This window comes from Sprattus sprattus (assembly GCF_963457725.1).
Source record: "Sprattus sprattus genome assembly, chromosome: 7".
Lineage (NCBI taxonomy): Eukaryota > Metazoa > Chordata > Actinopteri > Clupeiformes > Clupeidae > Sprattus > Sprattus sprattus.
The window spans coordinates 33,796,828-33,811,641 of NC_137926.1; the positions used below are offsets into that span (position 1 = coordinate 33,796,828).

General features: G+C 39.8%; 1 protein-coding gene across 2 annotated transcripts in view; it reads right to left on the reverse strand.

Annotated features, from left to right (window-relative positions):
• Positions 1-1,618: 1,618 nt before the first annotated feature.
• Positions 1,619-14,814, reverse strand: part of snx1a (sorting nexin 1a) — a gene marked incomplete at its 5' end in the record, with an annotated part of 32,899 nt that continues 19,703 nt past the window's right edge. For both annotated transcript variants that reach the window (XM_080842237.1, XM_080842236.1), the window contains 13 exons: positions 1,619-3,169; positions 3,259-3,330; positions 3,434-3,514; positions 3,730-3,873; positions 4,454-4,659; positions 4,852-4,945; positions 5,073-5,186; positions 5,279-5,354; positions 5,627-5,705; positions 5,793-5,934; positions 9,344-9,387; positions 10,285-10,351; positions 10,502-10,638. In XM_080842237.1, the coding sequence (XP_080698363.1) occupies positions 3,119-3,169; positions 3,259-3,330; positions 3,434-3,514; positions 3,730-3,873; positions 4,454-4,659; positions 4,852-4,945; positions 5,073-5,186; positions 5,279-5,354; positions 5,627-5,705; positions 5,793-5,934; positions 9,344-9,387; positions 10,285-10,351; positions 10,502-10,638 (1,307 nt within the window). In that variant the 3' untranslated portion in view covers positions 1,619-3,118. The remainder of the gene's footprint in view (positions 3,170-3,258; positions 3,331-3,433; positions 3,515-3,729; positions 3,874-4,453; positions 4,660-4,851; positions 4,946-5,072; positions 5,187-5,278; positions 5,355-5,626; positions 5,706-5,792; positions 5,935-9,343; positions 9,388-10,284; positions 10,352-10,501; positions 10,639-14,814) is intronic.

The following is a 14,814-nucleotide window of genomic DNA, read 5'->3' on the forward strand; positions in this document are numbered from 1 at the left end:
ATGACTCCGACTTCAGGGTAGTGTTCAGGTCAGGCTCCACCCATCATGCAGCATTAGTTTGGAAAGCATTCAGTCTGCGATTCTGGCAAAAGGTGGTTGATACTCGAGTTTAAAAGCCAATCAAATTACACCTGTCCCTTCCGTACTCCTGAGGCAAAGCGCTGTTTGGCTGTAATTCTTCGTTAAGGGCAGGTTGTCACCTGTATCAACTGCCTTAGGGCTCAGATACACATACGCGTTTTTGTAAAAACGCGACGCTAGGAAATACATTGATTCCTATGGTACGGCGCGCTTTCACGCAAAGCGTACCATAGGAATCAATGCATTTCCTAGCGTCGCGTTTATACAAAAACGCGTATGTGTATCTGAGCCCTTACTAGTCTCGTTTACTTCGGTTTTACTTTTAGTTAGTTAGCTAACCACATACGATAATTGTCCTTGTTCATTGTGCATGAACAGATATGTGCTGTTGCAATAGTGTGTTATGCATGTGAAATATGTGCATTGATGTTTAAATTGTTCGTGCGCTGTTTTACTTGTGTGTGATTAATGTGTTGTTTAAATGAGACAGAAAAAGTTTGCCTGTCAACGATGCTGTGTACCAACTGTGATGTTTGTGCATGAACAGGGATAAAAGAACGAACAGTTCGTCAGTCCTCAGTTTGACCACCGTCACACTACATCTTCAAGGGTTCCAGGGGAAACAGTTGCTAGTTGTGGCTGGCAAACTTGTTTATAAGGAGTTCACAGCCTTTCATTTGCCCCTTTGAAAAAAAGATTCTGGCTGATTCGATCTTAATTTATTTTCCAGTAAATGAATGGGACCATTCTCATGAGCACACTGAAAGACAAGAAATCCGAGGACGATGAAATTACAGATCCCCCCCAAAAAAAGTTTAATATAAAACAATGCCTTACAATGTGTGACCATCAGCTACGTAATATGTTTGAGACTGACAAATGAATGCTCTTTTATTACACCCGAATTAAACGGCTTAATACAATGCAACTTAGAAAGATTCAGTTGCTTGTGCAGTCACACAATCAGTTGAGTCTAATCAAATATATCTCATATTCATTCATTTTTTACACCGGCACCCCCATGAGACAAGATGTGTTCACGGCTGGATCCTCTAAATCAGCAACTTCCCCCGTAAATCACCATTGTGGCAGTTCCCATATCAGAGCTCTAGGTCTACCTGATACTCATGTAGGATCAGGGCTATTGGTTGACACCCCTTCTACTGTTTAAGATTCTTAAACTTGGACTGTTTCAATATCAAATTAGAGACACGAGTGACTGTTCTGAGTGAAACCTTCCTCTCTCCCTTGATACTCATCATTGCGAGCATAAAGCCTTTTTCCTGATTGATCATTCTCCAACTAGCTGTGGTATTAGAAAAAATAGCAATAGACTTTTGACTAGCTTCATGTCTGCAGTGCATGTCTTGCAGTGCTCCACAAGGTTGTAATCAAACTTCAATCTCTATCTAATTGTGACAATGGATGTGTACAGAAGCAAAATAAGAACAAATAAGACTCTCGCTGTGACTTTCCTAACACACTGAAAGAAATGAATCAGGCTAAAAGAGAAACGAAGACCAGGGGAACGGGGAAGTGAAATTCAACTGGTTGTAAACACCCTCATTTTTTATTCTCAGTGTTAGTTCCAAGAGCTTACAGCATCAGAAAACCTTCAAAAAACCATCACCAAGAAACATCTAATTGTGTTTCAGCATACGGCTAAATAAATACAACATATAAGATGTCGTTAAGGGTGCAAGGTATTAGACTTTGCTAAAATGCTTGAATACGTTTCCATATGAGTTGAACTAGAAGAGTAATGAGCTGTAGTATAGTTCGGCTGCTGAGAGGCAATACAAATGGCATCAGTCAAGTGAAGGCAGCTTGAAGTGAAGTATGTCATCTGTCACTGAAGTTATCGTGGCGGCCCACTGATGCACTGAGTAGGTGGCATTGGATTTGAAGTTGATATTAGTATTTACATATTTTCCCTTGACAATGTGTTTTCAAAAATTGCACAAATGTCCATATATTGATCAATGAAATCCCCTAGCAACAACATTAAAAGTAAACTATTGTGAATGTTATACCTTTGCAAGTAATAGTATTGAGATAGTATCATGGCAGCCCTGCGACAGGCTGTTTCCCTCTGTGGTCTACTTTGGACATAAAGTCCATGGCTGTTTCCCTTGTTCCTGTTTCCACCGGTTTTAAGTGTTTCTATGTCTGCAGCCCAATGCTTGGCACACTTAGAAGTTGGAGCCAAAAGGAAAAACTTGAATTGAATTTAACACCACTTCATGTCATTTACAACAAAAATTGCTATTACTATAAGAAATATTGTAATGCATGGTTTTCATCTGACTGTTTTCTCTCTTTTAACACTTTGAATGGCACTTGCAATTTAAAGAATTGATGTCAGGTTCCCCTTTAAAATCTCTAAGAAAAGGGTGCCAGTGGCAGGTCACTGATCTGCAACCTAAAACGATGCTAGGAAGCACCATAGGTAATTTCAGTTCAAACTAGAATAGCTGTTGAAGGTAATGTTGTCCACGAACCACTCTTTGTCAGGGGAGGTAAGGTCTGTGTTAACAAGGACAAACACAGGAGATAGGACCAGAGCAAAGCCCATGAGGAATACAACACATGTATAAGAATGGCATTTGTGCAGCTTGCAGGAAATGGACAAACGCAATACCCTGAAGACATTATGGCATCATCATCAAATCATCCAAATGTAATCTCCAATTTTTGGCAATTAAAGCATGTTCAAAACATGCTTGAGTACTGAAATTCATAAATTGTACACAGATAGTACAACAGTTATAAATGAGTGATGTCAAATTGGAATGTTGCCTAAGGGGCCCTTTGAATATCATGTTTGTGTTGTGTTTAATAATGCAAAATTAAATGCTGAGTGAAATTCTAGAAAGTACAATTACCTTTCTCAAAACTTTGTCATTTAAAATATTCATGTTGGAGTTGTATTGAAAATACATTATTAATTCAATGCTAAAAGTTATGGGCAATTTCTGATTGATTGTGGTGATCTCCATTCTTTTTCAGCCTCTTCTCCTTTGACTTATGTACTTTATCAAGCAATGGCCTTTGCTTCTGGTAAGAATGCCTCCCAGTATTTAATCAACTGGAAAAGAAAAAAACAAAATTGGTTAAACTATACCACATGGAATCAACTTCTGCAACATTTTATGTTCCACCAACAACCCAACTTACCTGTTGCTGTGAATTTACTAAGACCTGCAGGTATTTTAGTGTCTGTTTTTTGAAATCCTTGGCCTTTTCCTTCTGTTGACGAAATGAAAGATTGTTTATAGAATGCTCCTTTCTGAGTTTACTTTACTTCGTTACAGACAGATATATACAGTTAATAAAGAAATCATAGTCAAACCTCAAACCGAATCACTTCTTTTCGAACAGTTGCTGAAATCCTTTCAAAGTCTCTCTCATACTGGGTCACCTTTGCCTCCCACTGTTAATATAGGACAGAGATGTCAACGAAACTGCTAGTTTACATGTGAGGTCACAGGTTTCTCACTTGAGAAAGTACAGCATCTAATAATTGATCAAATAAAAGTCATTTTTGTTCCTAGAAATAATGGGAAAGAAAACACAAAACACAACAGACACAAGTTTATCCAACTTGTGCACATTGTACAGAAATCTGTAGGCTAAAAGTTAGAGTACCTCTGTGATTTCCTCCTTAGCTAGCTGCAGTTTCTCTGGCTTGTTGGCCCATAGCAGCTTGGCCTCAACTTCACGTTTCTTCTGAAGCATGTTTTGAGCATCCTGCCATCGCTGCCACATCTTCATACGCTGGTCAAAACACCCCTGGAACATTCAAAACACAAACCAATGAAGGAAATCATTACTTATTTATTACTTAAGTATAATAATTACTTGTCATGTCACATCATGTTGAGTTGGACACAGTTTCCACAGAACAAAGCTCTTTTTGCAGTCACGTGGTGACTTTATTTGTTTTCAGAGACTACTATTGTTATAGTTTCATTTGTAATACCTTGCCATTGGCTTTGTATCTTTTGGCTTGTTTTTCCCTGAAAAAAGTTTTTTTTTTTTTTTTTTACAATTTGTGAGAAGATTTTTCAATTGGTAGGTACAGCAACAATAAGTCAGGTTTAAACGCGGACATGAACACATAAAGAATGTAAGAAATAATATCCTATTGCACAGAACAAAGCGATTAAAAAAATAATAAACCAAACATGAAGATTAATGTATAATCTGAAAATACAGTAAATAACATAAGTGAGTAAATCCCTCAGGAGTCCATGTTAATTTTTTGGATTCTGAAATTTCAAAAACAATTCTGAGAGGGCATAGGGAGAAAGTGTTTTCAGTGGTGTTTCATATGTTACTGTTACAAACTAATTATAATTTTTTGTTTTACCCTAACTGCTCCCAGCAGACGGATGTAATCAGCTAGCAACTCTGCGAAAATGAAGAAATCATTTGCAGCCTGCTCCTGGTGCAACTGTTCGATCTTGTCCTCCACTTCAGCCAGCTGACAGAGTGCACGGGACAGAGCTGTATTGTCCTCGGAGCTGCCCAGCATCCCAATACTCTTGGCAAACATCGCCGTGTGGGCCGATAAGTCTGATATGTGAAGAAATTAAAGGTTGTATTCAGCCAAATAGTCTTGATTATTTAAAAAAAGGTTTAATTTCAGACCAATTTTTACAGATTCATTCTGTATTCTTCTGTATTCTTTAGAGCATACTCCCTACAATTGAAGTGCAGATAATTGGGGGTCAGCACTCATTAATGGCATCATATTGGGAGTCTCACCCTTTCTGTGATTGACAAGCGAATCCACCATGGCATGAAGTTTTCTTAGCTGCTGGTCCTCACCCTCCACTTCCTGAAGTTTCTCCTCAAACCACTGTAGCAACACAGGGAAATATCCTTAACCAAGTAGTTCATCGACAGTCCAACATTTGCTGCAACCACCAAAAGCTTAAGCTGGAAAAGAAATGTGTTTGAATAATGGTAATTTTAATGTTGCATACTACATCGGACTCGTCCATCTTTATGGTCATTTTGCTGACAGCCTCTGTGGCCCTGTTTATGATCTTCAGGAAGCCAGCACCGCTGAATGCCTGGGTGTTCACTGCCCTGGGTAACTGAAAAAAAAAAAAAAAAAAGGAAAAACTGTTAAAGCTGATTGGTCACTCACATTGCAAAAAAGGCAAGAGAGAATTTCACAAATTCTTACCTCCTCTCTTTCCAGAAATTCTCTTACATCTGGGTCCTGCAACAATGTAGGGTGACACAAAACCTTTTGGAGAAACCTGAGAGAAACATGGAGCCATGTGGAGAGAGCTGATGAGACTGGGCACTAACTTACTTGACATTTTTTATTCCAGAAATGCCCTGTGTCATAAATGGATCAACAGGAACTTCATTAGTTTCAGCTGGTGGTCAGACCTGCCATAGTGAGGGACGATTCACATTAATGGCTTGTGAAGAAACATCATAACTGCGTTGGTATGGTATCAATAATAAATAAATAAATAATATAACCCTGCAGATTTTATACATTTATACATTTTAAAGATGGTACCTCTCCAGAGCAGCTCTCCTCTTCTCAACAAACTCCACAGATGAGGGGTCTTCTTTCCCTACTTTCATTTTTGTCATCCCTGTTATAAAACAAGAGACACATTAAATACAACAATAATACATCCAACAACAGATGCAGGTTTGTTTGTATTTAAGAGAACTGGTACCCAGAAAGCTTTTCTCTGGTGGTGGGGGTACGATGTAACCATTCTGTGAGAGTTTCTCAGAGAGCTTCTCATACATCCCAAGGAAATCACTGAAGCGCCGTCTTACTTCAAAGGTCTTTCTCTTAAACATTGGCAGTGTAGTCTGAAAGAAAGGCATTGTGTTATTTTACTATCAACAATGAAAAGGGCTAACTTTATGGTTGGGTCATATCAGGCTACCTAGTAAAAGCTAGTAGCTAAAAGAAGTTCACAGCAATACAGCAAAAGCTACATCTATCTATAAATCCAGGAATCTCTGTGTGTCTGTCTGTCTAGGGCGTATCTCCCTGACGGTAGTTAGGTTAGTTATGAGATTTCGCATGTAGCTTACGCATGTCATGAACCTGTGCATCCTTGATTTTGAAGATTTTTGAATTTATAGTTAGCGAGATATTTGTATTTTACCGTTTCCCGTAGGAAACAATGGGTTATCGTTTCCCGTCCAGTCGGCACTATGGGTAGTGACGTCACAATCAAACAATATACGCCTAACAGTATTAAACTATCCTGCCTTCACTCAAAGTTCAGAATAGCGTTGGATACGATAAGGAGGTACGCATTCAAATTCTTATTGGTGAACAGATACAGACTTTTGCTCAGGTAATCTTAAGACAGTGATTGATTTTGTTTCGTTTATTTTTAAGCTTCTTTATATTAAGTTTCAAAGTAATGTCTAGAGTTGTACAGTCATCTAACAGACAGGGAATAGTAATCCATCAAAGTCTGTCTAGGGCGTATAGCTGACACATGTCATGAACCTGTGCATCCTTGATTTTGAAGATTTTTGAATTCATAGTTCGCGAGATATTTGTATTTTACCGTTTGCGGTAGGCACTGTAGTGAGGCACTATGTAGCGGACCCGCGCGACGTGAATGATGTCATAGTCATAGAACAGTCGTTGTCATAGATGTTACCCCAGCTGATGCGTATGGGCCTGGCATGTAACCAACTCTCACTACCATGTTAAGTAGTATATTGTAGTTTGATGTATTTGTATAAGAGTTAGCTTTCTATTCAATGTTGATGGTAAGCCTAGACCAGTGACCATGCGTTCATGCATCTACTGACGCAATGAGAGAGGTTTTCAGATGTGTCCTGATGTATCTGTTGTAATTCGTGTGTAGACTTTGTTTTCTCATTATTGCAATATTATAAACCTCAGTCTGCATTTACCCTGGCTGGGAGAGGCTGTCATTCGGAAGATACTGTGTGTGATCGCCTTTGCTCTGTGTTCATTAAACCTGTCAGAGTGTATGAATAAACGGCTGGGTGCCAATCAAAATCACAACGCAAGAGTGGCCGCTACAAATGGTAGCTTATATTGATAAGCCTCGGAGGCTTTCAGATTGTACATTGCTTTCCCATCTGTTGCTATGGAGTCCACGAAATACGCGCAATTCTCGCTGTAAGTTATGTCGGGCCACGTCGTCATGTTATCCTCCCAGTTCTGCACTGAACAACAGCTAGCCTACACCTACGTCTGCTAACACTACAGAATGCATAATTCCTACGGGCACTGCACTAGTTCTTTTAATTAGCTCATTCATGGGAACATTATATTTACAAATCACTGCTTGCCCTGCCTATCATTTACAATAATTAGAAATATACATTCTTATCTTCTCCTGTCAGAAAATCCATCAAGTGGGCCTGGGACCGCTTATTGCAAAGCAAGGTAACCCTAATTAAGAGCTGTTGTATGTATTATAAAGGCAATTTCAGACACAAATATGTTAGTTAGTAAGTGGTACTTTTACTCAACAATAATCTCTCTAAAGCTCACTAAAACTAATCATTGCATAAAAAATACAAAATAATATGAAAGCTGTTGCCTCTGAACTATGCAAGAGTGAATTTTACTATGACGGATGCACTACAAGTAGGCCAATGGGGAGGGTGTTAAAAGGAGGGCAAAGACATTGTGCCACCAATCCAAGGTTACTTTTGACTAATTGAAGAATACCTGGTGGCCCAAAGGTATGATATGCAAACTTTCCTTTGCACGCTCCCAATAAGGATTATTTACCATGGCAACTGATGGCTCCAGGCAGGCCCCAAGCCTGGTACATATCCAGGAAGATCTGGGGTTGTGTGACAGGACTGTACGCTGGAGTCACCAATGACAGCCTTTTATTGGTGAGCTGATTTTGAGAAATTAAACTTGTTTGCTGGTTGCTTAGTTCTCTAATTGCTATTGTAGCTAACTAGTTAGCGAAGGAAACTTTTAAATAACCTGAACATTTTAAAATGTGAAATGAAGCTCCATTTGCATTCAATGATAGTTAGCTATCTAGCTAGTCTTCTCGATTTAACTTATACATTTATAATAGGAAAAGGGTAAAACCCTTCAGGGTGCTTGTACAGCTTAATATTAACAAGTTCATATTCACACATATTAACATGAGTTAATCACACGCTACCAGCTGCCAACTGTTAAGATGGTCCCATTAGCTAAAGAAATTTAATTAAACGCTATGATGGGTAGAAATCCTCTGTGTGGCTTCATATATACAAGTTCATATTCACTTGATATTATATTATTATTATTATATTTGTATTCCTAATCTAGACTATCCCCGCCATGGGACGCTGCTGTAGTCTCTCCACCTGGTCTTCCTGTAGAAACCCTCTGCCAATTGCACCCACCGCCACTGCATTGCCGTACACTTACTCTACCCCATACCCTATGCTAGCATTTATATACAATATACATTATTGCCACCACTGAAATGTTTCTCTGTCCCTACATCCCTTACCCCTGTAACAGTAACCCTATGAGTACAGTAAACTGGTTGAGCTGGCTGTGTCCAACCCCTGTTGTTTCCCTTCCCCTTCTGTCACACAACCCTCCCCCTTCACCCCTTCCTATCTCCACCCGGCCGACCTCAAGTAGATGGGCCGCCCCTTATGTGCCGTGGTTCTGCTTAAGGTTTCTTCCTGCCTAACCTGTTGCCACTGTGCATGCACTAAGGGGGTTCAGGCTCTGGGCTCTGTAAAGCGCCTAGAGGCAATTGTATTGTTATGGTGCTATATAAAGACAATTGAATTGAATATTAAAATGAGTTCATATTAGACACCCAGCAACTATGAACTTATAGGTTTGCGCTCCAAAGCATCCTGTTAAATACATTTAGGTGGGAATACAAGACATCTCCTCCTCCTCCTCTTCTACCGCTTATGTTTGTTCCATTTCAGGTCATTCACTGGACTTGCACTGCTTATTCAATAAACCTGGAAAAATGGGTGTGTAGTTTTTCTATTACTGTATTTTATTTTCTATTTTTGTATTACTGTCATGGTGTTTCTTCTTCCTTATTATTATTATTATTACTGGGCACAAGGTGAATGTTACTGACAAACCTTTTCAGTCCACCTAAATAGTACGACATACGTAGAAACTCTAATTACTTTAAAGTCTGATAAACTGACCAAGCCATGTTTGATGTATGCTCTTCATTTTCTTGAAATAATAACACAAACATTTATAGTGCGATTCAAAGTTCTGACATACCTGTGTGGATACTTTGTAAGCCATATAAGCATTCATGCCTTCACCTATGAACATATAAAATGACAACAAAATGAACAACATATTAACATTTTACATAGTTTACTTATGATAAATGTTTAAATGACCACCTCATTTCTCATAGTTTTCTACATGCAAAGCAAATACTATATTATGATTTCTGTTTGGTCATTGGGACTGGCTACAGGACAATGAGCTGGCATCAGGATGGGAAGTCTGATTGCAAGGCCCATTAGCATTTGGCTAGGTTAATCCACTACTCTGTTCTAACTTCTCAGCATTCTGTCTTTTTATTTGTAAATTCCTTCATTTTTCGACTGTTTAATTTCATTCATCTTCAAATAAGCACACAAGAGGTTTAATGGGATACTTGGACAAGAGTATCATAACATATAATAACTTGTTTTCTATTCTGTTATCATCTTACTCATGACACGCAGAAGAGCCTGTATTTTTCTCCTCACAATTTTCTCTCTGATTATCTTCTGTCAGATGATCCTTTATACCAATCATCATTTATAACAATCATCAATCTTTCAATTATTACCAATGGGGAAGGCCCTGGTAAGATGTGACTGCACCAGCCAGTGTCAGTTGAGAAACAAATATCAGCCAGAAAGATGACTCTGCCCGAAGGATGACCCAACAAATGCTAGATGAACAGAAAGATGACTCTATGCCTGAAGAACGACCAACACATGCTAGATGGCCATCCAGCCCTGGTCATATAGCACCAAGTAACCGACCTCTTACTTTTCACATGTGAACATTTAATTCACATAAAGTAGGTCTGATGTGAACATATTTAAGATGACAAGTCTGTAAGAGTTGGGCTTTTATTTTGAGGAACTATCAGTATGCTCTGGTTAACCTTCCCACACTCAGCTGCAGCACCCTGGGGCGCACCATGTTGGAACACTTACCAACTTTCTCTGGGTTAGTCACCGAGACGTTAAGCTCAAACTTGTCCTCAGGGTCCTCTTCCTGAAGCTGTTGGAAGGGAATACACGCTCTTTTCGTCTTAAGTGAATTACAGTTGACAGAAAAGACACCAGAAACTGAAGCATTTCTGAATAAATAGTTAACAAAAAAGAGCACATAACATATCTGATGTGTTAAGGTATATTTTAACTAGGCTACCTCTTCCAACATTTTGGGCTGAGGTTTAGAGATGTTTGAGGAAGCAGAGGTGGAAGAAGCCGGTGTTAAGAGCCTGGAAGGTTCCACTCTCTTTCTCTCGATTGCCGGACTGTCCAGTGATAATTCAACAGTGGCCTCTATGGGGCGAAAAAAGACAAGATAAAGAAATTAATTCAAACTAAATTAAAGTTAAAACTAACAATGTGAGGCGCCAGGGCATGGGTGTGTTAAGACAGACTTCAGTTTGTATTCATAACGTCAAAATGTGTGTTTTTTTTTTGTCTAACTGTAGTGGGAAAGTAATAAACACAATGTAGTGACATTTGTCTTCCATTTTTGCCATATAGTAACAAAAATACTTGTGATTTCCTGGTCTTTCATGAAAGACATCTATCAAAGGTAAGCAATGCAACTTTTATAGAACTGGCTTATTTTAATTTATAATGGTAACAATCGTTTTGTATTAAAATATATCATCCTGAATCAGATACGCATTAGATATCATCTAATGCAGCTTCGCTCTTCCGCCCCCGAATAAGTAAAGGCAGAAACACAACAGGTGCCTCAGACCTTCACCTAGTAAAGATGAATAATAATAATAAAATATAGCTGCAAGCAGCGATGTGGTGGCCAAGTCAGTCAGATGACTCAGAAGAAGCTTTCGATTTACTCAGAAGAGGCTTTTGATTTACTTAGCAGAGGCTGAATTCGAACCGATGAGGCTGCCTACGACAGGGCACCAATCACCAACTCACTTACCTAGTGAGCTATTGTCATGATGGAAATCACAGAGTTCAGTTACTGTTTCAAAATAGAAGCGTTTTTTATTTTTCCTGTGGCAACGGTTGTCAAATTTGGACCAAGTTTAAACAGCTGTAATTCAGTCCTATTTTGACAAGTCGAGGTGATTGAGGTCTGAAGATAATCTGTTCCAAAATTTGGTGAATATTTGATATTCACCAAAAATGATAGTCATTCATTCAAAATGGCAGCCACATAAATTCAGCAACATCAATTTGATTGAGTGTAACTAACAAACAGTTGTGAAAATCAAAATGCCAGAGGATAGCTTTTGTGAGGCTTGGTCTCAAGATCATGTGTGGCAATTTTGAAGAATATTCGACAAGAATTACAAACAAACAAGGCTGACTTCAGTCAGTTTTTTTCCCGCGAAACGACACACAGCAACACACACGTGCATATACAGTGGCGATCAGGACACACACAAACACGCACACGCAGGCCTGAGGTCGCAGTGCATTTTTCTGGAGTAGCTAAAAAACGCTTTTCCTTAACATGGTAAATAGCGGAGAATAAATATAACTGGGTATGATGTGAGAGAGTGTGTTGAACTCGTCTTGATCCAGGGAATCCAATGATACCTCATTTTGGGAAATGCGGCAAAAGGCTCAAAAGTAACGTGTGTAAACACATCTTCAACTTTGACCCATTGGTGGCACTAGAGGGTTTGAATGGGTGACATGAAACTTTGTGAAATTGATGAGGGGACTGGTCCCAAAGAGTGTGCCAAATTTCACAACTTTTGACCACATGTGTAAATACATCCTCAACTTTGAGCCATTGGTGGCGCTAGACTCTAGACCCGGGTTCAAATGGGAGACATGAAACTTGGTGAAATTGATGAGAGGACTGGTCCCAATAAGTGTGCCAAATTTCACAACTTTTGACCATGTGGTTCTAGGGGCTGCCATAGACTCCCCATTAGAGAAGAAGAAGAAACATATAATAAGTAAAAGTTTGAGGGTCTGCCACGCCCACACCTTTGAGATTTTGAACAATCCCTCAATACAATTTGATCCCCCATGGCTGAAGAGTATCCTGACCAAGTTTGAATGCATTAACATTAAATCTGTAGGAGGAGTTGCGAAAAAATGCTTTTCCTTAACATTGGAATTAGCAGAACATTTATATAACTGTTTATGATGTCATAGAGTGCGTTGAACTCGTCTTGATCCAGGGAATCCAACGATACCTCATTGTGGAAAATGTGGCATATGGTTCAAAAGTAACATGTGTACATCTTCAACTTTGACCCATTGGTGGCGCTAGAGGGTTGGAGTGGGAGACATGAAACTTGGTGAAATTGATGAGAGGACTGGTCCCAATAAGTGTGCCAAATTTCACAACTTTTGACCATGCGGTTCTAGGGGCTGCCAAAGACTCCCATGTGTGTAATAATAATAAATATAGCTGCAAGCAGCGATGGCGGTTTCCTCCTCCAAACATTGCGAACCAGGGAAAAATGTAATTTTGTGACAATTTGTCACTGTATAGAAAAATCCATGCTGCAGACTTGCCAATGGGATATTACATTTCAAATCCAACATTTACAATGCTTTTGTCCTGAAGTTTAGACTGAGTGGAGGTTGTGTGTGTGCGCTCACCCTGTGTGTCTGTGAGAATGTATGTGTGTGACACCAAGCTGTGTGTCTGTGAGAATGTGTGTGCGTAAAACAAAGCCTGCGCGTGTGTTAAGGGGAGACTGTGTGAGATTTAGGAGCCGCGCGGATGAGGAGACAGAGACATTCTATAGAGAACCACCCTAGCAAGTAGTCAAGCATGCATGCTTCAAATATTCACCAAAAATCTACTTTTCATCTTACAGTCAACTTTTTTTCAGATTTGTGTACTAAACATTCTCAACTGTCTTCATATGAACTTGTGATTGAATCAGAGTTTCACTTTTTGACCTGCAGATGTGTAAAGCATTATTTTAGCGTTAAAAATGTGCTTTATATCAATCATTTTTCAAGATATGAAGTTGCCTTTGCACATGGGAACATGTTGTAGTGTCTTCCAAGTGACATACCAGTTTGGTGTTGATCTCAAAAATTAGCTGAGATATGACTTCATTTCCTGTTTGACCGCTTTTCTGCTGAATTTGAGTGGCTGTACCGGACAAACCATATGGTAACTTTTTGTGAAATTTGGCACAATCATTAAGGACAGTCCCAGGGAAAAATGTAATTTTGTGACAATTTGTCACTGTATAGAAAAATCCATGCTGCAGACTTGCCAATGGGATATTACATTTCAAATCCAACATTTACAATGCTTTTGCCTTGAAGTTTAGACTGAGTGGAGGTTGTGTGTGTGCACGCTTACTCTGTGTGTCTGTGAGAATGTATGTCTGTGACACCAAGCTGTGTGTCTGTGAGAATGTGTGTGCGTAAAACCAAAACCTTTGTTGTTCGTTTTGTCCATCAAATGGAAATCAAGGAGAGATTTTTACAGGTGTGTGATGTGAGCGGAACGACAGCAAAAGAATTGGAGGATGTTGTGATGACAGTCCTTGAGGAGAATGGATTAAAAGTTGAAGACATCAGGGGCCAAGGCTACGATGGAGCCGCTAACATGAGTGGAGGATACAGCGGCCTGCAGTCACCAATTAAAAGCCACAATGAGAAAGCTTTATACGTGCACTGCCATGCCCACTGTCTCAACCTTGTCTTGGTGGAGAGTGCCAAATCACGTCAGCCCTTTGTTAGTTTTTTCAATCTAGTTGAGAGTCTCTACACTTTCCTAGCAAGATCCCCAAAACGCCATGCTGCATTTGTGACACTCCAACAAACCATGTACCCGGGTTAAAGAGTCTGTGAACTGAAAAGGCTGTCTGACACAAGGTGGGCATGCAGAGAAGATGCTCTGAGATCCCTGAAGAAGGTCCTTTCTGCAGTGGTGAAGCTTTTTCAGAACATGGCTGACAGTGATCCACCAGACTCTGCAGCAGGTGATGCCCGGATGCTCCTGCGCAGTGTAGATTTTGAATTTATCCTGTGCATGGAGATCACCACACCCATCTTTAATGAGACTGCCATTGCATCTGCTGCGCTTCAGAGAAAGAACCTTGACTTATCAGCATCATACACCATCGTCGAAGGGGTCATACAAAGAGTAAAGGCAATGAGGACAGATGAGTTCAAGATCCTTTTTACAAAAGCAAAAAGGCAAGCCGAGGCAGCAGGGATTGAGGTGCCAGAAGAAATACCTGGTCAAGCCAGACGCAGGAAGGTACCTCAAAAGTACAAGTATTAGTTCTAAATCAGCAACAGAGGATTACCAAGCCCAAGACTTGGAAGAGCACTACCGGGGAAAGGTGTTCATTTGCTTCCTTGACAGGCTGTCCCATGAACTACACCGAAGATTCAAGGGAAAGGATGACACACCTACTGGGTCAATCCTATCAGGTCTTCACTGCCTTACTGTCTCACGTCACTGGAAGGGAGGTAAACTCGATGACAAAGCTGCTGCATCTGTGAAACATATGTGCAAGTTTTATGATGTTGATGAAG